Source organism: Oryza brachyantha, chromosome 1, assembly GCF_000231095.2.
Source record: "Oryza brachyantha chromosome 1, ObraRS2, whole genome shotgun sequence".
Taxonomy (NCBI): domain Eukaryota; kingdom Viridiplantae; phylum Streptophyta; class Magnoliopsida; order Poales; family Poaceae; genus Oryza; species Oryza brachyantha.
The window spans coordinates 934051-960816 of NC_023163.2; the positions used below are offsets into that span (position 1 = coordinate 934051).

General features: G+C 43.8%; 7 protein-coding genes and 1 pseudogene across 9 annotated transcripts; 4 read left to right on the plus strand and 4 right to left on the minus strand.

The window, feature by feature from the left end:
• The first annotated feature begins 443 nt into the window (after positions 1-443).
• On the plus strand, positions 444-2083 carry LOC107305498 (putative E3 ubiquitin-protein ligase SINA-like 9). Its single transcript, XM_015843472.2, has 2 exons — positions 444-978; positions 1082-2083. The coding sequence occupies exons 1-2, from the start codon at positions 679-681 to the stop codon at positions 1775-1777; spliced, it is 996 nt and encodes a 331-aa protein (XP_015698958.2). The 5' UTR covers positions 444-678; the 3' UTR covers positions 1778-2083.
• A 1997-nt stretch (positions 2084-4080) lies between these two features.
• Positions 4081-6368, plus strand: LOC107305499 (putative E3 ubiquitin-protein ligase SINA-like 6). The gene is made up of 2 exons (XM_015843473.1): positions 4081-4341; positions 5311-6368. Exons 1-2 carry the CDS (start codon positions 4120-4122, stop codon positions 5983-5985), a joined length of 897 nt encoding a protein of 298 aa, XP_015698959.1. The 5' UTR covers positions 4081-4119; the 3' UTR covers positions 5986-6368.
• Positions 6369-7963: 1595 nt separating this feature from the next.
• On the plus strand, positions 7964-8853 carry LOC102705311 (E3 ubiquitin-protein ligase SINA-like 10; the record flags this gene model as incomplete). Its single annotated transcript, XM_015843468.2, has 2 exons — positions 7964-8220; positions 8302-8853. Coding segments are annotated over exons 1-2 (786 nt in total), but the record flags the coding sequence as incomplete, so codon positions are not given.
• Positions 8854-10886: 2033 nt separating this feature from the next.
• On the plus strand, positions 10887-13271 carry LOC107305496. Of its 3 annotated transcripts, none has more exons than XR_005812578.1 (4): positions 10887-10975; positions 11581-11693; positions 11776-11980; positions 12240-13271. XR_005812578.1 is itself a non-coding variant. In XM_015843470.2 (4 exons), the coding sequence occupies exons 2-4, from the start codon at positions 11592-11594 to the stop codon at positions 12921-12923; spliced, it is 1002 nt and encodes a 333-aa protein (XP_015698956.1). In that variant the 5' UTR covers positions 10887-10975; positions 11581-11591; the 3' UTR covers positions 12924-13271. The 3 variants fall into 3 exon arrangements, 2 of the variants coding, with proteins under 2 accessions (XP_015698956.1, XP_015698957.1); XM_015843470.2 differs by having other exon boundaries at positions 12229-13271; XM_015843471.2 differs by lacking the exon at positions 10887-10975 and adding an exon at positions 11424-11451 and having other exon boundaries at positions 12229-13271.
• Positions 13272-13353: 82 nt separating this feature from the next.
• LOC102705591 (Bowman-Birk type bran trypsin inhibitor-like) lies at positions 13354-14211 on the minus strand. The gene is made up of 2 exons (XM_040525233.1): positions 13828-14211; positions 13354-13795 (listed from the first exon to the last, which is right to left on the minus strand). Exons 1-2 carry the CDS (start codon positions 14209-14211, stop codon positions 13430-13432), a joined length of 750 nt encoding a protein of 249 aa, XP_040381167.1. The 3' UTR covers positions 13354-13429.
• A 1491-nt stretch (positions 14212-15702) lies between these two features.
• On the minus strand, positions 15703-16627 carry LOC102705872 (annotated as a pseudogene).
• Positions 16628-19643: 3016 nt separating this feature from the next.
• Positions 19644-20690, minus strand: LOC102706156 (Bowman-Birk type bran trypsin inhibitor-like). The gene has a single exon (XM_040530034.1). The coding sequence runs from the start codon at positions 20688-20690 to the stop codon at positions 19923-19925; it is 768 nt and encodes a 255-aa protein (XP_040385968.1). The 3' UTR covers positions 19644-19922.
• A 4872-nt stretch (positions 20691-25562) lies between these two features.
• LOC102699639 (Bowman-Birk type bran trypsin inhibitor-like) lies at positions 25563-26369 on the minus strand. The gene has a single exon (XM_006645386.3). It carries the CDS (start codon positions 26361-26363, stop codon positions 25620-25622), a length of 744 nt encoding a protein of 247 aa, XP_006645449.2. The 5' UTR covers positions 26364-26369; the 3' UTR covers positions 25563-25619.
• Between the last annotated feature and the right edge of the window lie 397 nt (positions 26370-26766).

Here is a 26766-nt window from a genome sequence, read left to right on the forward strand (position 1 = left end):
TGAACTGTTCATATCTGATGCTCTACTGATCCAGGAAATTGGACGTTCACATGAATTTGATGTCTACTAGTGTTGCATCGCAGGGTAGGACGGTCCAAGAAAAGGAGGAACAGTGCCAGTGTGATACAGACACCATTGTGGAAAGTGGTTTCAGGTCCACATCTGTAAAAGAAAGTGCACAATCAGAGTACAAATGTACAGGTTTCAAATTGCATTCTGAATTTCGGGTCTGATCTTTTCGACTGCCAAACGCTGCCGCTGATGGTGTGGTAAATTTATTTTTTTTCACGGTACTATTTGTCACATTTTTCACAATAACTTGCTACCAAGCTACACACCCGCCGCTGTAAAGACCGACTCTTTTAAGTGAACAGGAATAGTGTTTTTTTTGTTTTTTTTTTTAAAAAAAAGAAGAAGAAAGAAAGACGATTCAGATTCTTTACTGAAAATGGGTTCAGCTTAACCACTACTGACGGGTGAAATGAACCAAAGCACGAAGATTTACTGGGCATTTGCATTTCTCGATTGTCATAAAAATTCAAACAGAATAAAATTGTCATTTGATTCACCAGCACGTTTTACTTAACAGTTCATGCCTTTGAGTTCTTCTGTACTTCCTCAATAATTTTAGTCAGAGTCGTCCATCTTTTGCAACCTGCAACCACCGGTTGTTTGTTCATGCTATTGCAGTTCGCAAAGAAGGCAAGCACACAGCACGCCGGCGACACTCACTCGACGATGCAGCACCGGCACGACGGCGGCAACAAGGCATGGGTCGTGTTACCCTGCGGCCAAGTGAAGCGTGAGGTGGTGGAGCAACCACGCGGGGCGGCAGACGGCGACGAAGCCGCCGGAGAAGGAGCGATGATAGCGGTCGCGGCGGCCGATGGCGAGAGGGTGGAGATCAGCATGCGGATCGACATGGCTGTGCTCCACTGCCCCCTCTGCCTCCTCCTCCTCAAGCCTCCCACCTACCAGGTATTCGTCAAACCCATCAGGTCTTCTTCTTCTTGCATTCGATTCGTGAGAGCTAGCGCGAAATTCTCTTGGCCTTGTTGGTCCATGTCGACATGTCGTGCAGTGCGCGGCCGGGCACTTGGCGTGCAGCAGTTGCCATGGCGACGGCGCCGTGGAGAGGGCGTGCCACACGTGCGGCGGCGGCGTCTACGCGCGCTGCCCGGCGCTGGACACCTTCCTCCGCGCAGCCAAGGCCCCGTGCCCCTACGACATGTTCGGCTGCCGGAGCTACGTCGCCTACTACGACGTCGGCGGCCACCAGCGCGCGTGCCCGCACGCGCCCTGCTCCTGCTCGGAGCCCCGCTGCGACTTCCTCGGCTCGCCGCCGATGCTCCTCGCCCACCTCATCGCCGACCATTCGTGGCCCGTGAGCAAGGTGCGCTACGGCGAGGCCCTCACCATCCACGTGCCGGAGTCCGAGCGCCGGCACCTGGTCGTCGCCGGGGAGGACGAGCGCGTGTTCGTCCTGTCCGTGGGCCCGCTCGGCGTGGCGAGAGCCGTCTCGGTGGCGTGCGTCAGGGCGAACGCCGCGGCGGGGCCGCGCTACCGGTGCAAGCTCTGGGCGCACGCCCCGGGCGACGGCGCCGTCGACTTCGTCCACATGGACTCCGAGGTGGCGAGCAGCGCTGCGCCACGCGAGGTCGCCGTCGACGAGGATGCCATGTTCCTGACGGTTCCGCCGTGCTTGCTGCACCTACACGAGGCCGGGGCGTCCAAGGAGAGGATTCTCAGGCTCAGCATTGACATCTACCTGCCATGATCGTTTGATCGATCGACACAGACAAACCAGTGTTCTGATCATGATGCGGTTCATAGTTTAGATGAAAGTTTGTAGTGCTAAGGTTACGCTCAAAGTCTCCCACTGAAATCACAAAGCAGGACCTTAAGTGCTACTAAAATCTTATGTAACCACTAGATTACAGGCCCTTTCGCATTTGTAGTGCTAAGCTAAAAGCCTAAAACTTTCTACTTGAATGTTTAAACCTGCATGTTCTAAATTATACTCTAGTTTGTATGGAAAAAACTCAAGTTAGTAATTTGAGTGGTTAATTACTTTCTTTCTGCCTGGTTAATCCTCCCAAATCAGATGCGAAAGAGTTTACTAGGAGCCACATTGCCTGTTTAGTTCCCAACAAGTTTTTCCAAAAACATCGGATCAAATCTTTAGATGCCTAATGGAGCATTATGCATTAATGAAAATAAAAACCAATTGCACAGCTAGGAGGGAAATTGAGACGAATCTTTTGAGTCTAATTAGTCTATGATTAGTCATAAGTGCTACAGTAACTCACATGTGCTAAATGACGGGTTAGTTAGGCTTAAAAGATTTGTCTCACGGTTTCCAGGAGCTATGAAATTTGTTTTTTTATTTAAGAAACTTTCTTCCGATATCTGGTCGAACGTCTGACGTGACATCTCTTCCAAATACGATGATTCTCATTTTCTGTAGGGGCTAAAATGGATGGAAAATTATATCATTTTCAGCAGTAGTCCCATTATCCCATACTGTGCATGAAGCAGTTGGGGTGTGGTGAATTCAGAGATTATTCAGAGATGTGTGTCTGTCTGATCACCTTGACTAACAATTCAGTTCCAGCAGGCTCTGCAATTTGATATTTACAGGGAGAACAAACTACAGTTTGCAGGATGCTATCTCAGGCGAAGCCCATTGTAACGATGGCGTAGGATCAAAATTTCTCACTAACATTAGTGGGTTTGCCTCCTCTTCTTTCTTCAGTCCTATCATTTCTATAGATGAACTATCTTACTTTTGCAATAATTATTTGAGTGTATAGACAACTAAATTAACCCCTAGTTGAAAACGTTGTCTAGAAAAATGCACTCAAAGATATCTATCCCGGCTTTTGTCTCTGACAAATAGTCTCTCAGTACTCCTCGGCTTTCTGCTGTTCAGCATTGGACGCATTGTAGGATCAGTCGCACTCGTTCTTCACACACGGCAATACTGCAGGTTTGGGCAGCCATAGCCAGGGAATCGCTGTTCATCACCAGCCATTGCTCAGAGTCAGGCAAGCTTTGATTTGGTCCCGAACAAGAGAAGCAAACAGAAAAGCTTTGCTTTTGGCGAACCCGGCTGCGACGGTGGACATGGAGGTGGCGAGCAGCGGCGGCGTCGCCGTGGAGGAGGCGACGTTCTTGGCGGTGCTGTCCAAGATGCTGCACGGGGAAGAAGAGTCCGAGGAGATCGTTCTGGGCATCTGCATTGACAAGAAGACGACCTGATCAACCTGACAGTTGCCATTTTGCACTAGCAAACAGCAATGCCAAACAGCAGTACTAGATGATTATGTTAAGAGTTCTTCACTAAGTACTCACTAGCTTTGTTAACAACAGTAATGTAGCTCAGATTTCAGACAGCAGTTCACAGCTTCACATAATCACATGAACAAGAGATGAACCATGGGAATTAGGGCATACCATTTGCGTTTTGGCAAAATGTACTGATGCTGCTTATCTCAGGCTCTCAGCAAAGCATTTTACGTTTTTGCCATGACCGTAGTTTCGTTTTTAGCTTGTAAGCCATTATTTTGAATTTTAAAAATTGATTTTGCCTTGTTTTTACCCTACTTTATTTGATAGTATTTATTTTTAAATCATTGACCATATATATATATATATATATATAAGTTTTAACTACATATCACATTCTTTTCATTGCTAAGCCTAAAACGACCCAGGCTAGAGATATAGACAATTTTCATCATGAACGCTGCTGTACGTTCGACTAACGCGTACGACTCACGTACAACTCAAAGTGGCAAAACATGACAACTTAAGGCTAGACAGTACACAACCCACGATAAGTGACGTGGCAGACGACATACAACGAGTTATACGTGTTAGTTCGACATATAACAATTTCGTTTCATCATCTTGTTACTACAGGAACCACCGAATATTTGATTGAAAAAAATCTAAAAAGTTAGTCTTCAAAAGGGTGACAAATGGCAGTGGAGTAGTATTTTCACAGTAATGTACTACAGGAACGGGGAATTTTGTTTGCGGGTACGCATACCAATTTCATGTAGAGGAAAAGGCCCCCTCCCTCCCTTGTCAGAGGAAGAGAGAGAGAGAGAGGCCATGTCGCCCCCCCTCCCCAGCAAGAGAAGCTCTCCCATGGAGGAAGTGGAGGAGGAGAGCAAGAGGAGGAAGATGTCGTTGCGCTCGTCCGAGAAACCAGCCCAAGAAGAACAAGAGGCGGTTGCTTTGAGGCGCCCACACAGCGAGATCTCCGTCAAGATGGATTCCTACGTTCTTGACTGCAACATCTGCTTCGAGCCCCTCAAATCACCGATCTTTCAGGTGACGACCAGCGCCTCACGCTGTATTGTTGTTACAATCAACTCCATTTTTTGTTGTCCTTTTCTCTTCGCTGCATCTCAGGAGATGTAGAGTTAAGATTGACAGGGAAGTTATGCCATGAAAAAATATTGAAACTTTGTACTACCTGGAATCCTAGATAGGCACTTTGGGACCGAAAACTGTTTAGCTTGTTTGATGATCTAGAGACTTTGACATGGGTTGATTTTTTCTGGCTTGGAATTTTGAGGTCCTATACATGGGATTCTTTTTATGAACAGGGATAGAGACGTCGAGTTTTCTGGATGTGAGTGATCAGTTTGAGCATTCAGTATAAGTATAACCTTAAATTAGATGAAATATATATACAGAGCTGCATTTAAATTGAACTTTGAGTTCTTTGTAAACTTAGAAATGATATGATGTTAGCCAGTGCCCCTGGATTTAGGAGGCATATATAAGTGGATCAATGTTTTGTGGGCATTAAGATATTTGTTGCTGCAACTGTTCCATTTGCATGCTTGAGTGTGCGACTGCTGTTCGTGGTATGATATGCAAATCTCACCTTGTTGGATCTTTTTTTTTTTTACTGAAAGAATCTTATTATTTTTGTCTGAAATCTGAATCTTTACCCTCATTTTGCCATAAGGTAGAGCACTTAACTGTGGACCATTGTGTAGTAGTTTTAGTGATAATTGATCTTTTGTTTCTTTAGGTGTTTTTTTCTCCTTTTCTGTAATGTTAAACCCATTGGATGTGATTATCTCGTTGAACTTCCCAAGGGAAAAATGATATATTTCTGAGGGAAATATACTCCTTCATATGGTTCATGCTCAGGAATACATTGGATGTTTTTTTATTTTTGTGCGTGTACTTAAAGTACCAAGAATTCATTGTGTTTTGTTGTGTCTGTGTTGTTTATCATCGTCTTCTGGTTGTTGTTTAACAATGTGTTGCATTTCTTTTCTACAGTGTGAGGTTGGACATGTTATATGTTCTGTGTGCCTCCCAAAAATAGGCGAAAACTGTCACATGTGCTGCAAAGCAACTCGCTATAGCCGTTGCTTTGCACTTGAGCAATTTGTCGACGCCATCAAGGTGCCATGCTCGAATGCAAAATATGGTTGTGACAAGTTCATTGCATACAACCAGAAAGAGAAACATGAAAACATGTGTATACATGTGCCATGCTTCTGCCCAGAGAATGGCTGCTCTTTCAGAGGGTCAACAGCATCACTTTTAGATCACTTAATCACCAAGCATGAATGGTCACCTACCAATTTTCAGTACAACAAACCACAGAAGATTTCCATGGCACAAGACCGTCAATATGTTCTCTTTGTCGGGGAAGACTTGTCGATGTTCCTCCTAGCGAACATTTTGACTGACATCGGCAATGCTCTCACCATGGTCTGCATCGGGTCTCACGATTCTGGTCCAAGTTATTCATCCAAGATCTCAGCTGTTGACCGTGTTGCCCGTGAGAAAGGCACGTTTGTGTTTCAGATGGATCCTCTTGTGGCAAGCAGTTCACTGTTGGGTGGAGTTCGATTGGGCAAATTCTTTCTATTAGTCCCTCCAGAACTAGTTGATGAGTCAACACACGAGCTCACCGTAAATGTTCGAATTGACAAGATCAAGCCCTGATCTGATCACTTGGCTATCTTGACAAGCAATGGTGTCTTGAGATTTTTGGGCTTCATATGGATCCTGAAGGTAACATCACAAAAATGAGATAGAAAAGCTGAATTGCTGAGCATACGATTAGAGTCATTCTGTAGCTGTTGCTGTGCCTGATGTTAGAGATAGTTATAACTCGTGATGGTTGAATAACCTCTCTACTTTTTTGTACCTGACCAGTAGTATCTCACAACTCTATATTATATATATCGGCTTTTGTAGCGAGCATTCTTCAGTGTGGTCTAATGGTACCAATTGACAACTGGATGTTGAACTCTTTTTTAGAAATGTCTGCTGCTACCATTGGGCTGTTCTATGACCATTATTTCGATGTTACATTTGAAATTGTTGTTGGAACATTTGAATTGTGATACTTCTTCATATATCTATCTGAATTTAACTCACTTATGTCTTTTTATGCTAGAATGTAAACATAAGGGCAGCAAACATTTATTTATCCAAGTAGTACGAGCAGATTGCTATTGCAGCATTCTTTCTTTTTTTGTTTTTTCAGAAAAAAAACAAACAACATATTTATAAAAAATAATTCATGAATAAAATTTTTATATATGTGTCTTCTTAGCGATATAAAAGCAAATGCTAAAAAATAAAAATAAATTATGGTGAAAAAAACTCTAAACCAAATCTAAATTTAATATTCAAAATTTAAAATTTGGCTTATAAGTATAAGTAGAAACGAAAAGACGAGGGTATTATATGCTTCTTATTAGTACTGTCTAAGAAAGACGAGCTGTATTGGATGTAATGTTATACCATTGCAGCACTTTGTATTGTTTGTGACCACTGCCTTGAAGATATGTCTGAAACTATTGCTCCTGAAGATTGGCGAGTATCCATTTCTTATGAGGCGTGCATGAACATGAAATTCAGGGTTAAGGATTTTTAACCGGTGTATATGTTGATCACGACGAGTTCATATTAGGATGGTGTACATTGATCAGTATATATAGTTATACATAAATTTATATTGAAAAAAATGTATGCAGGAACTATACGTAAAGCACAGATCTATTTACAAATTAATTTTGATGGGGCTTCACACAAAATGTAATGAAAAATTTGGCCACTCCACCTAACAAACTTTAGAAGTGTTCAGTGTATCTCACATCCATTTGCTAGAGTTGGTTATTCTCCTTCCTATTTAAAATAAAACTAAGGGTCTATTTGAATCACAGGAATACAAAAATGAAGGAATAGAAAGAACATAGGATTTTGATAAGAATATAAGTGTAAAACAGAGGATCGTAAAACACAGAAAAAACATAGGAATAACCGTTTGATTGGACCACAGGAAAAACACAGAAATTTAAGGAGAGATAAAGACTCATAGTAATTTTTTCATGAGGTTCTACCTCATGTTAAAATTTCTTCAAAACTTGTATGAAAAGTGGTATTTCATAGAAATTTTATAGAATTTCGTATGATTCATTCCTTTGATTCAAAGGACTCTGTAGGAAAAATTCTCATATGAATAAAATTCTCTAAAATTCATATGAATTATCTTTAAATCAAAGGGGCTAAGGAGAGAGTGAGCACATCACTATACACTCGACATAGATAAGTATTTCATTTCTCGGTACTGAAATCTGAGTTTATGATCCTAAAAATACAGTTTTTCAAGGCCAAAGTTTCAGGCATTTGCAGTTTTGCACCAACCTCTCAATCTCCATCAATACAGCTATTATTCTGTGGTAGCGAACACTAGCATATTATCCATATGTTATAATGAAATTTTACTAAAAATATTATTAGCAAGTTATTAAAGTAGAGTTAATAAAATAGTTTGATATATATGTCAAAGTTATTTTTTAAAAAAAATAGGAGAAAGTCGGTGGTGGGCAGTAGCAGATTCACCACCGCTCTCTCTCTCTTTATAGCAGTAGAAAATGAGCGTTTTTTTACTGGCGTTTTTCATTCAGTTGGTTTCCACCGCCGCCGACGGCGACGATGGAGAACACCGACCCCGTCGCCAAGAAGCTGCGGGTGGAGGATTCGGCCAGTGTCACCAACGTGCGGGTCAAACAAGAAGCGGCCGAAGATGCTCACGGCGGCGGGGAAGCAGCCACAACGACTGCGGCTGCTGCGGAGGTGGCCGCCGGAGTGGAGCTCGCCGTGAGGATTGACGCCGCCGTGCTGCACTGCCCGCTCTGCTTGCTCCCGTTGAAGCCTCCAATCTTTCAGGTGAGCTCCTATTTTTGTTTTTCTTCTTTGGGCTTAGATTGATTGATGCGTCGTCGTCTTTCTTGGTGATGCGCTGCGCAGTGCGGCGCCGGGCACTTGGCCTGCGGCGTCTGCCACGGCAAGCTCTCCGACGTCCACTGCCGGGCGTGCGGCGACGGCGGCGCAGCCTACGCCCACAACCCCGTGCTGGACGCCTTCGCCCGCTCGGCCAAGATCTGCTGCCCCAACGACAAGTACGGCTGCGACATCTACGTCACCTACTGCGAGGTCGCCGACCACCAGCGCGCGTGCCCGCACACGCCATGCTCGTGCCCGGAGCCCGGCTGCGGTTTCCTCGGCGCGCCGCCGGCGCTGCTCGCCCACCTCACCGCCGACCACTCCTGGCCCGCGCAGGAGATCACCTACCGCGCGGTCCACCCGCTCTGGGTGCCTGCGTCGGAGCGGCGCCGCCTGCTGTTCGTCCGAGGGGATGGCGATGAGCGCCGCGTCTTCCTCCTCGCCATGGGCGCGCACGGCGCGGCGACCACCGTGTCCGTGTCGTGCGTGCGGGCGAACGCGGCGGCGGGGCCGCAGTACACGTGCAAGGTTTGGACGCAGGCGCCGGCGGACCCGGAGACGGGGTCCAAGGACACCATCATGATGGAGGCCAACGTGAGGAGCAGCTCCGTCCCCGGCGAGGTCGCCATGGAGGAAGGCACGATGCTGCTCGTGCCGCCACGGATGCTGCACGGCGCGTCCATGGAGATGCACCTCCGCGTCCGCATCGACAAGCTCCGCGCCGCCAACGCATCCCATCCAATGATCCTAAGAACTAATCTTTCTGCCTCTCTCAACATAGCTTCGTAGAAAATCAAATGGTTGTGGTAAGATTAGGAGGAACTTAATTTGTATTTTGGTTAGCCCTAATTTTGTTCATGTGCCTGATCATACCGTACACAGGCAGAAGTAACAGCGACTGCTCCTGGATAGCTGAATTTATTGTGCTTAGTCTTTGATCGTCGTCATCAATTGGATTGAATGAATGAATAGTCATCAATTTGGGCAAGAAACATTGATTATTTGAGTTCCTACATTAACAGAATCTACAATGACTTCTCATTTGTTTGGACATGCTGGGTGAGATGATGCCTCTCTGCAACACTGCAATGACTTGCAATTATGCAGGCAGCGTAGTGCACTTTGATCTTGCAGTATAAAGATCGTATCATATGTTTGTTGGGATATAACACCAGCCTGAGTGCTACAAGTGTTGAATTCTATTAAGTACATGATTTAAGGTCAACAATATCTCCCTCCACCCATTTATGAGGTAGTCCTGTGCTATCTAACATGACATTTACCGAGTCAGTTAGCGTGCGGTTCTTCTTTTCGGCAACCCCGTTGGATTCGGGAGAATAGGGAGGCGTTCTCTCATGTATTATGTCATGTTCCTCACAGAATAAGTCAAATTCGTTTGAGAAAATCTCTCCACCATGATCTGATCTAAGTCTTTTTATCTTTCCATCTAGTTGGTTCTCAACTTCTGCCTTATAGATTTTAAAGTAGTCTAGAGTTTGTTCCTCACAGAATAAGTCAAATTCGTTTGAGAAAATCTCTCCACCATGATCTGACCTAAGTCTTTTTATCTTTTCATCTAGTTGGTTCTCAACTACTGTCTTATAGATTTTAAAATAGTCTAGAGCCTCATCTTTCATTTTTAGCAAATACACTTAAACAAAATCTAGTAGCATCATCAATCAATGTCATGAAGTATTATTTTCCACTCTTAGTCAACACCCTATTCATCTCACGCAGCTCAGAATGTAGGAGTTCTGATGACGCCAAGTTTCTCTCCTCGGCAGTTCTCGACAGGAGCCTGTCGAACACCACCATTGGTTGACAAGGGCGGTGGGAGGGCCCTGTCGACCAACAGCAGTTCGACAGGTCTCGCGGCGCTAGGTGGCGGGCCCTATCGAACGGTGGGTGTTCGATGGGGTCCCTGCCAACCAGCAGCAGTTCAACAGGGCCCAATCGAACACCATCGTTTGACAGGATGCTAAATTTGTGATTTTTCACAGATGACCTCTAATTTTATGATTTTATATTAAAATAATATTATTTCTCAAGAAAACTCCATCATCGTCTGCCATGTCCAGGTTACTGAGACCTTTCTATTGGGTCACAGTTACCTCCATTTTGCAGTTGATACCTGTGAACTGCTCCGTTGGGTTTCAAAATAAAGTGATTTTTACTACTCTTTTTTTACCCTACAATAAACCTCGTTCTACGCTTACACTCTTATTTCAACCAACTATAACTATTCTTCGTTTAATTATACCCTAACTGAGAAAGGTCTCTCAATGCATGATATTATTACCCATAAAACACTGCTACCTTCTTATCTATTATAAAAATAATATGCTTATGTTTTAATCATTTTGAAGACCAAATTCACCGTGCATCATGGATGGGTCCGCCCGTGTGTTTAAGCCTCCGGTGCACGTATCGGATACACCCCTGACACCGAGATACATACGCCCACGGTAAAATATCGATCTGAGAGCTTTTCTTTCGTTAAGAAAAAAAGAAAAAAACCCTGGTCGATAAGGCCGTGATACGTAGGCCCAGTCCACGCATGAAGCCTTTATATACTCCAGAAGACCAAGCCCTAAACGCTCCAGATCGAGAGCGCGTAGCGATCACGCCGCCGCCTCTCTGCTCGCCCGCCGGCGACGGTGACTGTCTGCAGCTTCCGGCGATCGATCCGGCCGGCCAGGTGACATGAGTTTGCAAACTTGCCTCCTGCACTCTGCTGATTGATTAGTCTGTGACGACGGATGAATGCATGGATGGTGTACTGATGGGTTGATACGTACAGATTAATCTATTTCAGTTCATATCTTAAATTAACCATTCGTCGGTTGATTACCCATATCGCGTACCTGTGATTGTTTGGTTCCAAGGCACTGTAGTACATAACTGTTTTTACTCCTCAATATAACTCCATAAATCAATCGCTGGCTCGATCGGTTTCAAAAGGATTTAATCGAGCGAGCACTATTTATATGGCGTCTCATTTTGGTTTTAGAGCTCTAAATGTTGATCTTTTGGCAAAACTGTGGTGTTTTCTTCTAAATTTTGATGGTCATACAATTTCTCTCTGTTTATTTTCCTTGTGCCTGGTTTTGTTTCCCTCTGGTTAGTGGGATTTGGATATCTTTTGTATTGTCCTCCGAAGATTTGCTAGGTGAGGTAATAATCTTTATTCCTTCACAAACTTCTCAAGTTCTTCGATGAAGACTCAAATAATTATAGATCTCCCAATTGTTATCATGCACAGAGCACAGCCACTGAAAAAAAAAATTCCTTGTTAATTCGCAGACTTGAACATCATGTCCGGTACAGATCCTGTGGTGAACCAGGCTCCACCTGAGGAGCGTGAATCTGTTGATGAGGAATTCTCTACTGCTTTACGTAACAGACACCCTTCGTTGGTAAGAACACTGACATTAAACTCTGTTTATTACTGTCTTATGAACTCACCTAGTATCTTAATTATGTCTATATATATTGTAGAGTGCATCTCCTTGCATCAATGCTATAAGGTTGTGCGATGCAAACTGTGCAAGGCACATCAATCGTGCAATCAGCACACTTGAGCCAACAGATGCAACTGCAAGAAAAGCTATGGCGACATTGAGGAGCGATTTTATGACTGAACACCTCAACTTGGTAGACAAGTTCATATCTTATGGAGCTGACCATATTCCAGACAAATTTGGTAAGAATGATGACAAAACTTCTTTATGTAGTGATTTTATTCATGTCAAATTCCTTGTGATAATTTGTTCCTTGATTATTTCATGATATGATTAAGGAAAAAATCAATATCAATTATTTATTAAGGTCTCCATGCTCGATGTGGACTTGATAGTGTAAATTTAATTAATCTATTAGTATGTGAATAATTATGCTGACATAGACTTTTTACAGACATAGTCTTACTTATGTTTAATTAATTATTTTCAGTTATGGTGCAGCTTAGTCCCGTTGAACCCCTTGATGGAACTAATAACTTTAGCAAGTGGAAGAGCATTGTGCTTCTGAATTTAGCCATACTGGATTGTGACTTAGCTATTAGAGAGGATCCTCCAGAGGAGCCTCAACTTGATGAGAAGTATCCAAACTATAATGATCTCAAGTGGGCTTATGATAATAAATTAACCGCTTGGAAGAAATCCAATAGGTTGTCACTCATGTATATCAAGAGTAACATCTCTCCTACAATTATAGGAGGGATTACTGACTCTGGTGATGTTAAGACATACTTGGCAAATATTAAAGAAAATTTTAAGACTTCACATAAGGCTTATGTTCATAGGGTCATAAAGCGCATGATGACTAGCCGCTATGATGGTAAGAGTGGCATTAGAAAGCACATTTTGGAGATGGCTCATATGGCACATGAGTTAAAGACCATGGGCATGGAAATATCAGATGATTTCCTTGTACTTCTAATAATAAGTTTACTTCCCCCTACCTATGATCCATTTAGAATGAGGTACTGCACAAAGAAAGAAAATTGGACTATACTAGAGCTTATCTCTAACTTAGTTGAGGAGGAAGAGTGTATGAAAGCTGAAGAACAAAAGCACAATAATGAGCTGAACCTTCTCAATCCTAACACTAAGGGGAAAAGGAAGTTCTATCAGGGGGAGTATTGAGTATTCTAGCTCCAAGAAGAAGCCAACCAACGCTCATCAATAAGAAGGAAACAAGGCTAATACTTCCAAAGCTCAAGTCTCAGCTAGTCTCTCAGTTTTCTAAGGAAGAAAGGCATTGGTACAAGGATTATCAAAGCTTCAAAGTATGGTTAGGCAAAAATGGTGTGAATGGAATTGAATTTCTAATATTGATGAACCCTTTTATGTTGAATTCTCCTAAGATAATTGGTGGATTCACTTGTATACCATTGTTTAAACTGCTAATTCGTTGCAGGGATTTTGTATCTTCATGACCTTAAGACTTAGTTGACTCCAATTGTTCTGCTTCTGTTGATTGTTTGATTGACTCCAATTGATCGCGTTTTCGTGCTAGGGATGTGCGTTGCACACAATATTTTCAGTCACACGAAAACATCGACAAATTTCAGCCAATTTTTTATTCATCATCATCATAATCACAAGTTGATCAGGTAGCTCAGCTAGCTTTTTAGTAGTTGCTATAGTTCTTAGCTGTTGCGCGTGTCAGGAGTGCACCTGCGCCCTGTTAATCCGGTGAACCTGTCGTGGCAGACGAAGAGAGGATGCCACGACCACGACTCCACCATCTCGCACTGCCTGCACGCGGCGGCGCACGACTGCACCTCGTCGGCGCAGTGGCACGTCGGGATGCTCTTCCTGTCGCAGTAAGCCCCCCATGGCCGCTCCGTGCACACGGGGCCCGGGTCGTCGGTGCTGTACCAGTCGTTGCAGACGAAGCGCCCCCGCGGGAAGCCGGCCCCCGGCACCAGCTCCTGGCAGTCATGGCAGGACGGCGAGCACTGGTTCACCACGTCCTCGCAGCGGTACAGCGGCGGGACGAACATGATGTCGGACATGAGACCACGCTGTCGCAGCAGTCCCCCCACGGCCTCCCCGCCGGCCCCGTGCACGACGGGCCCGGGTCGCTGGTCTGGTGCCAGTCGTTGCAGAGGTAGAGCTCCCCCGGGAACGGCCGCGACGGCACCGCCTGGCAGTCATGGCAGAACGGGGAGCACTGCTCCACCACGTCGTGGCAGATGTACCACGGCGGGTTGGTCGGCGGCGCTGGGTTGATCTCGATGGCGTCGCAGCAATCCCAAGGTCGTCTGCCTGCCCGTGCAGCTGCTCCGACGTGGGTTTCGCTGTCGTTCCCGGGGAGACGAATGGTGGTGTCGCCGTCGCCGGCGAGGAGGAGGAAGAGCAGTACGGAAGCTGCAGGGGTGCTCTCCATCTTCATGGCCGATCGGTGTTTGCTTGCTTGGCTACACATTTAATCTGATGTAGGGTGTGGTTTGGTCGTGTTGATACGAGGATGTTATTTATCGAACAACTGAACCAATCACAAAGCTCAACTGTGAGTAGATAAGAACATATGGCACATTCCTTCGCCACTCATGCTTCTACAGTGTTCTGACATGATTCCGATGATCTCTCTCACGAAATCTGCAGTAAAATTTTTTGACGGAAAATCTGTAGTAAAATTATTTAACAAAGACAACGACACTAGAAATTAAGCAAGATTAGTGTATTAACACCAACAACGTTAGCGTATATAATTACTCACTATGTCCTTTTGTATACTATATTGTTTTAAAAATATACGTGTTAGGTTATTTAATATATACTAAAAGAGCAATTTTATATTTCTTGAGTTGGTATTAAGACATACCATAATTTTAGTATAAAATTTGGTGCCTACCAGTACCTAGATACCAAATTTTGAGTTTTTTTACATCCTTGAAAAAGTAGCTTAATGTACCATACTTTTTAGAGTAATTTTACCATCCTTCAGAAGGTACCTATGTAAAATTTGATATCTCTTGTTACCTTAGATACTAGAAGGTACCAAATTTTACATAGAAAATAGTAGTATCTTATGGTACCTCCTGAAGGATGAAAAAAATGCTCTACTTTTTAGTGTAAAAAATGTGGTACCTCGATGTACCAAAAAATTGTACTAAAATTCCTGATACCTTGAGGTAATTTTCAAAGATGGTAAAAAGCCGAGCAATTTTATAATCCTTGAGTAGGTATTAAGAGGTACCAAAATTTTAGTGTAAAACTTAGTACCTGTACCAAGAGGTACCAAAATTTTATATTGAAATTTTGGTATCTCGTGATACTTCTCAAGGACGGTAAAATTGCTTTAAAAAGTCCTAAATTTTACACTGAAATTGTGATACCTCCTGATACCTTCTCAAGGACCATAAAATTTCTCTTTTAGTCAGTTTAGTGGTCAATTTATAATTTTGAATTGAGTAGATTCTTTTCTAAGTATCTGAATGGCGCTGGAGTTATTGGAATAGTTAAAATCATGGGAATTATTATAATGGGGGTACACAATTTAAATCATATAAGTACTTATATTTTTGAAACAGACGGATTAAGTGATTTCATATTGTTTTGGAGAAAGTAAGGTTGGAGAACAATGGTTATAATATTATTAGAATAATTTTACAGTCCTTGAGAAGGTACCATGAGGTTTGGTATCTCAGTATCTACTTAAGATCTGTAAAATTGCTCATATCAGTAAGATGCATGGAGTAGAGATGGTTAGGAGTAAAATGAAAAAGAATTTGAGTAAAAAGTCATGGATGCGATAAGTAAGAGGTGAGTAGACATCGAGAGATACTAAAATTTTAGTGTAAAATTTAATACCTTTTAGTACCTAGGTACCAAGAAATATCAAAATTTTAGTACCTACTGGTACCTTCTCAAGTAATGTAAAATTACTCGATAAGTAATATGATGGAATGTCTTACATTTAGGGACTAATTTCTCAGTGGAGGTATATGTTTTATGTACTTAATTAAGTTGCACCCTATGCGAAAGGATATATAGTCTAGTGGTTATAAGAGCCTTAGTAGCACCCAAGTTCCTGGGCTCGACTCCATCGTCTCTTACCAACACACATCGACGTACCACACGAAACATAGAGCACACAGAAACATGGACACGCACGAATACGGGACAAGCGAGGAGAGACGTGTGCTTAATTACAATTAATGCAAGTAGATCGAGAGAATGATCGAACGAACGATCAGCTAAGCTCGTTTTATTGGTGATCGATCGGCCAGCTGCATGCTATCGTCTAATCAGAATATCAGACTGAATTACTGTAGTCCGTCGTGTCGTCGTCGTCGGGTGTGCACCTGAGCCCTGGCTGCCCCTTGAACTGGTCTTTGCAGACGTAGCGAGGCGGCTCCGACGAGTCCACCACCTCGCAGTCCTTGCACGCGGCGGCGCACGACTCCACCTCGTCGGCGCAGGCGCAGGTCGGGATGTACGCCCTGGTGCAGACGGCGGCGTCGCAGCAGTCGCCCCACGGCCAGGGCGTGCAGAAGGGGCCCGGCTCCGCCGTCGAGTACCAGTCGTTGCAGACGTAGACGTCCTCTTCGATCCGGCCACCAGCTGCTCGCAGTCCCGGCAGCCGGCGGCGCACTGCTTCACCGCGTCCTCGCAGCGGTACAGCGGCGGGAAGATCCGCAGGCGGGACATCACGTAGTGGTCGCAGCACTCCCACGGCTTAGCTGCTGCCGCCTCCGCTTCGCTGGCGAGAAGAATGCTGTCGCCGTGGGCGGCGCCGGCGAGGAGGAAGACGAGCAGGATGGACATGGCGCTCCTCATCTTGATTGGTGTAGGTGTTGTTTGGTCATGGTGACATGCATGAGGCGTTATTTATGGAGCAACTAATTAGTAAGCCAATCGCTTAATTAGCTAGCTCAACTGTGGATAGATAAGAACAATTTGGCGCATTGTTCCGTTGCCACACACGAAGAGCAAAACGGACAAGAATGTATACGTACGTCTCTCGATCTACATATATCTGTGTTGCTGTAGACAACTAGTACCGTATACCGTATAGTCCTTTCATAGTTGCAACGGTTGTAAGCTAAAATTTGAATCATAAAACTTAATTTTAAGGTTTTTTATCATAATTTATTTATTATTTTTTGGTTTTAAGTCAATATACACAATTATATAAAAAATTTGCTCCGGTCCAATAAAAAGTATCTCGAGGTACCAAATCGGTTCCCATGATTGTAGAATGTGTATTGTTAGATCTAATGATCAGAAACAATTCGGTACCTTGAGATACTTTTTGTTACTTTTTTGTTGGACTAAAGCAAATCTCTTATATAAAAATTTTAACCGTAAATTATTTTTCAATTGTAAAAATACGGTTCCGTTTTTTCTTCCAAAAAAGTTAAACCACGGGAGCCATATATATCACGAGGATATATGTTTCAACGTCAGGATCAAAGCGATATAAATGTGTAGAACGCAGAGTTTCTGTATGTTTGCTCGATTTGTTCTTGCGTACGTCAAAGACAGACATGAAGGCACGTTTTCGGCCATTCCTTTCCATTTAAATTCAGTTCGGTTGTGGTAAAAATGAGGCGTTATTTTTTTTCTAGCAGCTAAGCCAACCACAGAGAGCTGAAGTGTGGATAAGAACACATGGCGCCAGGATTACCATTGCCACACTACATGAAACATGCCCGATGACGATGCGTTTGTGCACATATATGAAAAATTAAAATTTTAAAAATATATTTTTTCTCACAATTTTAAAAATATAACTATGTCGATCCGGTTGCTGTGACAACAAGTCTCCATGTCGCACTGGCGGTAACAAACAAGGCTATCATTCCATAGAACCATAGAACCCTGACCTGAGCAAGTTGTTGCTATACCGCACTGTGGTGACATGGCAGTGGCGGACGCATGATTTTGAAAATAGGGTATGAAGTTTAAAAATTTTATTACTTAATATAATGGGTGAAGATCTATGTAAAAAAAACTAGCATGAAAATAGTTGAAAGTAAATTATATAAAAAAAATACAAAGAAAATTGGGAGTATAACTGTACCCATGCGGCCATGTCCATAGTACCACCCATGCGACATGGTGGCCTGGAAGGCTTGTCGTCACAAGCTATGGCGATATGGATATATTTTTCATTTTTCCTTCAAAAGGGAATATAAGAAAATATATTTTGAAGAAAAAAAATCATATATGCAAAGAGAATTATTAATTGTTTGGATATACCCAAGATATCATGAAGATACGTGCCATATATATGGTTCAACGTCGTCAAGTCGCCACATCGGGACCAAAGCTAGGGAGTAGGGATCTAAACGTAGAAGGCACAGTTTTTTATGTTTGCTCGTTTGTTGTTGTTGTTGCTTGCAGTTTGACAGAGACACACATGAACGCTTTCCATGCTGCCATTCCTTTCCATTTCGAGAAGATGACCATTTCGGAGAGAGACTGAATATGGGTTATTTTTTGGCTTTTTTTTCGGTTATAACCTAATAATTTAAATTTTTAATCTAAAATTTGGAGTTGATTTAAGGTTTTTCATCGAAGTGTATTTTCTAGTTTTAGTTTTTAAATCGCTATAAACACATATAAAAAATTATTTACAAATTATTTTTTGGTTGTAAATATGATGTCCGTCCTTTTCTTTTAAACAACATAAAGAGATAACAGTCTCATCCCAAGGAATAGCTTAAGGGCGTTTGTTTGGGAGATGAGATGAGATGGCGTGGAACGAGCACATCCTTATTTTACTGGATGAGTTGATCTCATATATCTTTTTGTTTGGTTTATAGGATAAGATGATCCTAATGTTTTTTTTTTTGTACTGCGTAGAAGAAATATAGGAGGGATGAGATGCATGACATTGGCAGCCACCGTCAGCACCATCTTAATCCTGATGGCGTCTGACGAGTCATAGCTTGATTGGTGCAGTGGAGTTACGGTGATGAAGGGCAGGCATCACCCTCCTGTCCCGTCGATGAATAACTAGAGGCCCATAAACTGGGCCACTCTCCTTTCTCCAGCCCATAAGACGTACGCATCTGCAGCCCATCTCAGAATCGAGGTACCATTGGATCATCTTTTGGTGATATTAAATGGTTGTTCGAACGTCATTTAACGAGTTATAAAAAGTATCTAAAAACTTAGCAACATTCAATACAGCATACATACATACTATTAATTTACAAAATATCAAGTACATGTCTAAATTAGTTCAATCCATACATCTACAAATTTCGTAAACAAATCAAGCGTACGGATAGTATATATAGATACTATTCGTGTTCGAATCTATCTTCTTTTCTCATGATCACAAGTTTGAACTCGATCCCTCCTAAAAACACAAAGCTTTAACTTGATTTTTTTAGTGAAAGATGCTGATGTACTTATTATTGACATATTCTATTACCAGATGGTACTGCCCCGTTCCAAAATACTTATCATTTTATAATTTATAATTTATCCTATAACTCTCATTCAAATCTCTTCCTTCTGTGCCCCTAACTACCCACTGACTTGTAACCACACAATATTTAATAAATATTATTATTATATTTTTTTCTTGAACATTACTATTTATACTCGTTTAAAAAAAAAGTAGAGGTGATGGTCCACAATCAACTCTCATGTTACAGAAAAAATAGCAGAGCGACTATATGTCCAACATCCTCCACCAACTCTCTATTTTGTATACCAAGCAAAAAACTTTGTGACAATATATACATCAGTTATTGTATAATGTATAAATAATAATAATGTGTTAATGATCTTTTATCTTTTTTAATTAAAATTTCGCTGTAACATAAGTGGTATAAGCTAGTACGTTGAACAAGACAAGTACATAGGAGTATTTGAGTAGATCTGGCTCACCCATTTCTTATTTATAGTGACATGAGACAAATCAACCCATGTTCAGGGATAATTGCATATTTTATTCTTCCTCTTGGTCACTACTACATGCATGGATCACACGTCCGACGGAACACACAAAGAGACGCACACCCATGACCCACACACTGACTCAAGCACAAAGAGAAGCACAAGCTCTGAACTAATGGAGCTGTTGCTAGCTACAGCAAACTCTGAACGATGGATCGATCGGCTGCTGCGTTTTATTGATTGCTGGACGAAACTCCAACGGATCGACGACGACGATCAGTTAGCTAGCGCGCGTTTGCACTTGGGGCCTGGCTGGCCGGTGAACTGGTCCTTGCACACGTAGCGAGGTGGCCTCGACGACTCCACCCTCTCGCACTTGCTGCACGCGGCGGCGCACGACGCCACCTCGTCGTCGCAGCGGCAGATCGGAGGGATCGACTTGGTGCAGGCGGCGTTGTCGCAGCATTTCCCCCATGGCCTCTCCGTGCACAGGGGCCCCGGGTCCGCGCCCCAGTACACGTCCTCGCAGATCAGCGGCCCCGGGAAAGGTCCCGGCGCCTCCTGGCACACCTTGCACGCGGCCGTGCACTGGCTGGGCTCCAGCTCGTCGTTGCAGCGCCAGAACGGTGGCGAGATCTTCGCCGGCAGCTGCACGACGCTGTCGCAGCACTTCCACGGCCTCTTGTCCGTCGGCTGGCCCAGCGCCGGCGCGCACGTGGGGCCGGGGTCCACCGTCGCGTACCAGTCGCGGCAGACGAAGGCGCCGCGGGGGAAGTCGCCGGGGGCCTCCACGCACTCCTTGCAGGCGGCGGCGCACTGCTGGACCTCGTCGTTGCAGCGGTACAGCGGAGGGAAGATCCTTAACAGCGACTGCTCGACGTTGTCGCAGCAGTCCCACGGTTTGGCTGGCCGTGTCAGTGTACCGTCGCCGGATTCGCCGTCGCTGGGGAGACGGATGGTGTTGGCGTCGGCGGCGGCAAGGCCGGCGAGGAGGAAGATGAGCAGGATGGAGGAAGTAGCCATGGCGAGTGTGATGCGGCTCATCTCGGCTGTGGTGTGATGTGATGCTAGTGATGGGTCGGGGTGTTTATTTATAGAGAGATCGACCAGCTAAACCATCCCCAATCAAAGAAGGCTTCATTTGCACGAGGATAAGAGCACGTGGAGGCTTCCACTGCCACGCAAACATGCATGCATGCACAGAGCAATTAATTAACTAGCATGTAACACGTATACACCATTTACTCCATTTCTGAATTATTTTAGGTTTATCCTAAGTTAAATATTTTTAGGTCTTTTTTAGAAAAATATATCAATATTTCAAAACAAAAAAATATATTATAAAAATATTTTTAATGATATATACACACAAAATATTATTGAAACTGTTCCATCCTCCATCAATCTGTTCGGTTATGGATGATGGACTCCATGTTAGCATGTTACTCGATCTCACCTACAATATAGAAATGCTTTCCTGCCCGGCCCACTGGGTATGGTGCTTTCCTAGGAACCCGAGGTTCCGGTCTCCATGACAGCCCAAGCACGTTTAACGCGTGCAGCGGCAAGGGGGCTGGGGTCTTCGGCCTCCGCTATCGGCGCCGATCCACGAAGATCCCTCTAAGCCCCCTTCTAAGCCTCTTCTATAAATTTTCTTCATGGTTTCGTGGGATGCAAATGGAGTACTTCAGTTTGTGGTTGAAGGTAAAAGATAAAATTAGTTACACCGTTATGAAAAGAAGCCTAGCAAATTTGTTTTCTTGGCCTAGCCCACTTAAAGTACAGCCATCAACATTTAGCCATCCATTTTCATCTGTTTCCATCCAAACCATCCATTTTCATCCCAATCCACACCTGTCCCCACCATAATACCCTAATCCTCACTCACACCCACCCAATCCCAGGCGGCTGGCGATGGACGATATATGCACGGAGAGGCGGAGACGGTCGTCAGTTGGCAGCCGACGGCGAGCGCGTAGGAGCGGGCCGAGCGGTGAGTGGCCTATATATTCACGCGGTAGGGGTCGGTAGTGGCGCGTGGCATGGCAGGGAGCCCGGCACACGTGGCACGGCAGAGGGCGACAGGGGTGCACCCGCACATGGCAGCCGGTTTGGTCAGCCCCCCTACGATTTTTTTCTGGATCCGCCCCTGAACGCGTGCTGGATTTTCTTACGGGGACCTGACTACGCATAAGATTAGTGTTAATGCATAGTTTCGTGACATAGTTATCCAGACTATAAACTAGTACTGAGCCAGATGAGTTTTATGGGGATAAAATTTTTTCATCATCTCATGAAACTCCCTTATTTAATGGCCATAACAAGTCAGCAATTTTACTGATGTGACATCCTATTTAATGTGCATGACACCCCTATCAAACATGCATTGAGACTGGCCTAAGTAATTTACCTTTAATTTTTTAAAAAAATCAAAGTAGAAATATAATTAATAATAAATTTATTTTTTTAGTTTTTGGATATAATGTCTGAATCTTTATTTTATTTGAATTTTTATGATTAATATTTTTATTCTTATTTGATAATAAATCATGAATAGTACTTTATACGTAACTAATTTTTAAAAGTTTTTTAATAATTTTTTTAAATAAGACGGATGGTCAAACACGTGATAAAAAATCCAAAAATAGAGTCTTTTTACAATGGAGATAGTATTTAAAAAGTAAATATATGTTATTTATGTTAAAGTACTCTTTATGACGCGTCTATACGTATAATCCTAGTATTTTCAAACTATAAATTTTGAAGGTATTAATAGTTAAAGTTTAAAAAGTTTGACACTTCAAAACGATAAGATATATCGAATATTATGTAACTGAAGGAGTATAGGTTATTCTAGGTTGTTTGTTCTAAGTTAAGCAGCGGTAAGATTTTTTAAAAAAGTTAAGCACCGGTAAATTTAATCAAGTTTGTAGAAAATAATATAGTTACACATATTATAAAAGTATATTTAATGATGGATTTGCAAGATTGATTTAACGTTGTGGATGTACTTAAATAGAAACATCAATTTTTTTCTTTAAATTATATTGTTTATTATTATTATTATTTAAAATGTTGAGTACTGTGGAATTGTAAAGAGTATTTAAGTGCTACATGGTTCTTAATTATCCCTTTGGTCCACAAATTATCCCTTTGGACGCACGTGCCGTTAAATTCCACAGCCAAGCGATGCGGGCAGGCATGTGATGCGTCGTCGCGATCCTTACGTCCACCTAACTCAGATACTGATGACACGTATTAGTACGACTACGGTTCATCCAAAATTCGTGCTCACTTCTTTTGTTACGTGGTGCCGTTGAATCATTTGTCCTATTTAAAAACTTTATATAATTCTTAATTATTTTGTTATTAATTAATATATTACTTTAAAAACTTTAAACATGATTTATAATTTATATATTTAAATAAAAAAATTAAATAAGATAATAAATCAAACATAGATTTAAAAGTTAACCGTATCAATGAAAAAAACGGAGTACTATTTTGAGAAAAAAATCACCCGTCAGACGTATAGACAGGCCGTCATCTAAATAGTTTTGGAACTTTTCAGAAAAGATTAACAAAATAGATAAATATATGATATAAGTACTTCATAAATATTAGTAAAAAGTACGAATTACCCACCGAAGTATCGCGGTCGGCCGAATTATCCCCTAAACCTGAAAACCAGACATTCTTTATCCTAAACTTTCAACACCGGGCAAATTACCCCCCTCGATACAATCCAAAGCGGTTTTGTCCTACGTGGCGTACACGTGGCGATCCAGTCAGCATTTTCTTTTCTTTTTACCGGTGGGCCCCACATGTCATAGCCTTCCTCCCCCTCTCTCCCCCTCTCTCCTTCTCTCTCGGAGAAACAGGGCAAGGCATCGGCGGTCGGCGGTCACGGCGGGCAGCCGAGCGAGGGCGAACGCCGTGCGGGCAGTGAGCGGGATGGTGAGGCCGCGCTGGGGTGGCGGGCCGATGGGCACGGGGGCGGCGTGCAGGTGGTCGGCATCCTGCGGGGGTGGCGGGCCGACGGGCGCGGTGTGCGGACGGCACGGGGACGGCGCCGCATGGGGACGGAGTGCAGATGGTTGGTGTCGCACTGGGGCAGGCCGACAGGCGCAGGGACGACGCCGTGCTGGGGCGGGCCAATGGGCGCGGGGACGGCGTGCGGACGGGCGCGCGTGGGGAGGCAGGGTGGCAGGCCAACGGGCGCGGGGCGGTGTGCGGATAGCCTGGGGACGGCGCCGCGCGAGGATGGTGTGCGGATGGCCGGCGCCGCGCGGGGGTGTGCCGACGGGGTCGACGCGGCACGGAGGCGGCGTGCGGACGAGCGGCGCCGTGCTTGGGCAGCGTGCGGACAGCTCAGGGGCAGCGCGCGGGGATGAAACCCGTTGTCACCGCCACCGTGAGACCTCATCGGCCTGTCGTCGCCGCTGTCTTCGTCGTCTTCCGCGCGCCGCCGCCGTCTTCCGCACGTCGCGCCGCCGCCTCCGCTATTCGTCGCCGCGCTATCGCCGCCCGCCTCCCTCGCCTCTGCCTGTGCTCCAGCCAAAAGAAAGGGAGAGAGGAAGGCTATGACAGGTGGGCCCCACCGTTTGAAAAAAAAAAGAAAATGCCGACTAGATTGTCACGTGTACGTCACGTTGGATAAAACCGCTTTGAATTGTGTGAGGGGGGTAATTTGCCCGGTGTTGAAAGTTTAGGGTAAAGGATGTCTGCTTTTCGGGTTTAGGGGATAATTCGGCCGACCATGATATTTCAGGGGGGTAATTCGTACTTTTTCCTAAATATTAATATCCACATTCATTCAATGTACGTTGTAACAAAGAGAACATATTAAACTCTAATTACTATATCCATATCCAGTGTTATATCTATATTTTTTTGCATCTGATCCTGTATATTGGTGTAGTTATATACCATACATGAACTCAAAAGTCAATTGTGTCAAATAAATTAAATATTATTATTATTATTATTATTATTATCACTGAGTTAATGATTTTTTTCTTTTTTTTATTAAAATTCCGTTGTAACGCAAGTAGTTGTACTACCTCCATCGCGCTCCATCTCGGAATAAGATCATTTTTAGCTTTTTAATACAATGTTTTGACTCTTCGTCTTATTTAAAATATTTTTATGATTAATATTTTTATTCTTACTCGATGATAAAATATGAATAGTACTTTATGCGTGACTAATTTTTTAAAAAAATTATATATTTTTTTCGAATAAGACGAATGGTCAAACGTTAGCACCGGAAAATAAAAAATGAAGTTATTATAGAATAAACACAGTAGTAAGTTGAACAAGACCAGACAAGTATATAGAAGTATTTGAGTAGATCTGGCTCACTCATTTCTTATTTAGGGGCTGTTTAGCTCCCAAAAATTTTCAAAATCACATCGAATTTTTGAACACCTAAATAGAGTATTAAACATAGACAAAACGAAAAACAATTACACAGTTATATGAGAAATCGTGAGACGAATCTTCTGAGCCTAATTAGTATGTGATTAGCTATAATTGCTACAGTAACCCACCTGCACTAATGACGAACTAATTAGGCTCAAAAGATTTGTTTCGCGGTTTCCACGTCAGCCGTGAAATTTGTTTTTTTATTCATGTCCAAAAACCCTTTTCAACATCAGATGTGTAATATACAAAAATTTTCGTTTCACGCAAAAATTTTCATTTCACCGAACACCTTAGTGACATGAGACAACTCAACCCATGTTCAGGGATAATTGCATATTTTATTCTTCCTCTTGGCCACACTAGTACATGCATGGATCACACATCCGACAGAACAGATGCACACCCATGACTCACAAAGAGAAGCACAAGCAGATCAAGCTCTGAATTAATGGAGCTGTCGCTAGCTACAGCAAACTCTGACGAACGATGGAACGATCAGCTGCTGCGTTTTATTAATTCTGGACGAAACTGAAATGGATCGATCAGTTAGCGTTTGCACTTGGGCCCTGGCTGGCCGGTGAACTGGTCTTTGCACACGTAGCGAGGCGGCTTCGACGACTTCACCGGCCGGCAGTCCTTGCAGGCGGCGGCGCACGAGGCGACCTCGTCGGCGCAGCGGCAGATCGGAGGGATCGACTTGGTGCAGGCGGCATTGTCGCAGCATTTCCCCCATGGCCTCTGCGTGCACAACGGCCCCGGGTCCGCGCCCCAGTACACGTCCTCGCAGATCAGCGGCCCCGGGAAAGGTCTCGGCGCCTCCTGGCACACCTTGCACGCGGCCGTGCACTGGCTGGGCTCCAGCTCGTCGTTGCAGCGCCAGAACGGCGGCGAGATCTTCTCCGGCAGCTGCACGACGTTGTCGCAGCACTTCCACGGCCTCTTCTTCGTGGGCTTGCCCGGCGCCGGCGCGCACGTTGGGCCGGGGTCCTCCGTCGCGTACCAGTCGCGGCAGACGAAGGCGCCGCGGGGGAAGTCGCCGGGGGCCTCCACGCACTCCTTGCAGGCGGCGGCGCACTGCTGGACCTCGTCGTTGCAGCGGAACAGCGGGGGGAAGACCTCGAACGGCGACTGCTCGGCGTTGTCGCAGCAGTCCCATGGTTTCGCTGGCCGTGGCGGTGTACCGCCGTCGCTGGGGAGACGGATGGTGTTGGCGTCGGCGGCGGAAAGGCCGGCGAGGAGGAAGATGAGCAGTATGGAGGAAGTAGCCATGGCGGCCGTGCTGCTGCTCATCTCGGCTGTGGTGTGATATGTGATGCTAATGATGGGTCGTGGAGTGTTTATTTATAGAGAGATCGACCAACTAATTGGCTAACCCATCCACAATCAAAGAGAAGGCTTGACTTGCAAGAGGATAAGAGCACGTGGAGGCTTTCACACTGCCACGCAAACATGCATGCATGTAGAGAGCAATTAATTATTCCCGCCACTACAAGATTTTCTAAATTTATTTAAATTCATGTGTGTGATAAATCTAGACACATATATTAATACAAAGATGTATATATATATATGTATATGTATATATAGATATGTATAATACATATCTATATATACATATATACGTATGCATATATATGTACATATACATATGTATATGTATATGTATATATATGTATGTATATGTATATATGTA

What these genes read in the sequence shown, in the direction of transcription:
- LOC107305498 (XM_015843472.2), top strand. Translation starts at nt 679, where the DNA reads ATGCTATTGCAGTTCGCAAAGAAGGCAAGCACACAGCACGCCGGCGAC. An exon ending in TCAAGCCTCCCACCTACCAG is followed by an intron (nt 979 to 1,081) that starts GTATTCGTCAAA and finishes CATGTCGTGCAG; the next exon opens with TGCGCGGCCGGGCACTTGGC.
- LOC107305499 (XM_015843473.1), top strand. Translation starts at nt 4,120, where the DNA reads ATGTCGCCCCCCCTCCCCAGCAAGAGAAGCTCTCCCATGGAGGAAGTG. An exon ending in TCAAATCACCGATCTTTCAG is followed by an intron (nt 4,342 to 5,310) that starts GTGACGACCAGC and finishes TCTTTTCTACAG; the next exon opens with TGTGAGGTTGGACATGTTAT.
- LOC107305496 (XM_015843470.2), top strand. Translation starts at nt 11,592, where the DNA reads ATGTCCGGTACAGATCCTGTGGTGAACCAGGCTCCACCTGAGGAGCGT. An exon ending in GTAACAGACACCCTTCGTTG is followed by an intron (nt 11,694 to 11,775) that starts GTAAGAACACTG and finishes TATATATTGTAG; the next exon opens with AGTGCATCTCCTTGCATCAA. An exon ending in CCATATTCCAGACAAATTTG is followed by an intron (nt 11,981 to 12,228) that starts GTAAGAATGATG and finishes AATTATTTTCAG; the next exon opens with TTATGGTGCAGCTTAGTCCC.
- LOC102705591 (XM_040525233.1), bottom strand. Translation starts at nt 14,211, where the DNA reads ATGTGTAGCCAAGCAAGCAAACACCGATCGGCCATGAAGATGGAGAGC. An exon ending in CGGGGCCGGCGGGGAGGCCG is followed by an intron (nt 13,796 to 13,827) that starts TGGGGGGACTGC and finishes CGTGGTCTCATG; the next exon opens with TCCGACATCATGTTCGTCCC.
- LOC102706156 (XM_040530034.1), bottom strand. Translation starts at nt 20,690, where the DNA reads ATGAGCCGCATCACACTCGCCATGGCTACTTCCTCCATCCTGCTCATC.
- LOC102699639 (XM_006645386.3), bottom strand. Translation starts at nt 26,363, where the DNA reads ATGAGCAGCAGCACGGCCGCCATGGCTACTTCCTCCATACTGCTCATC.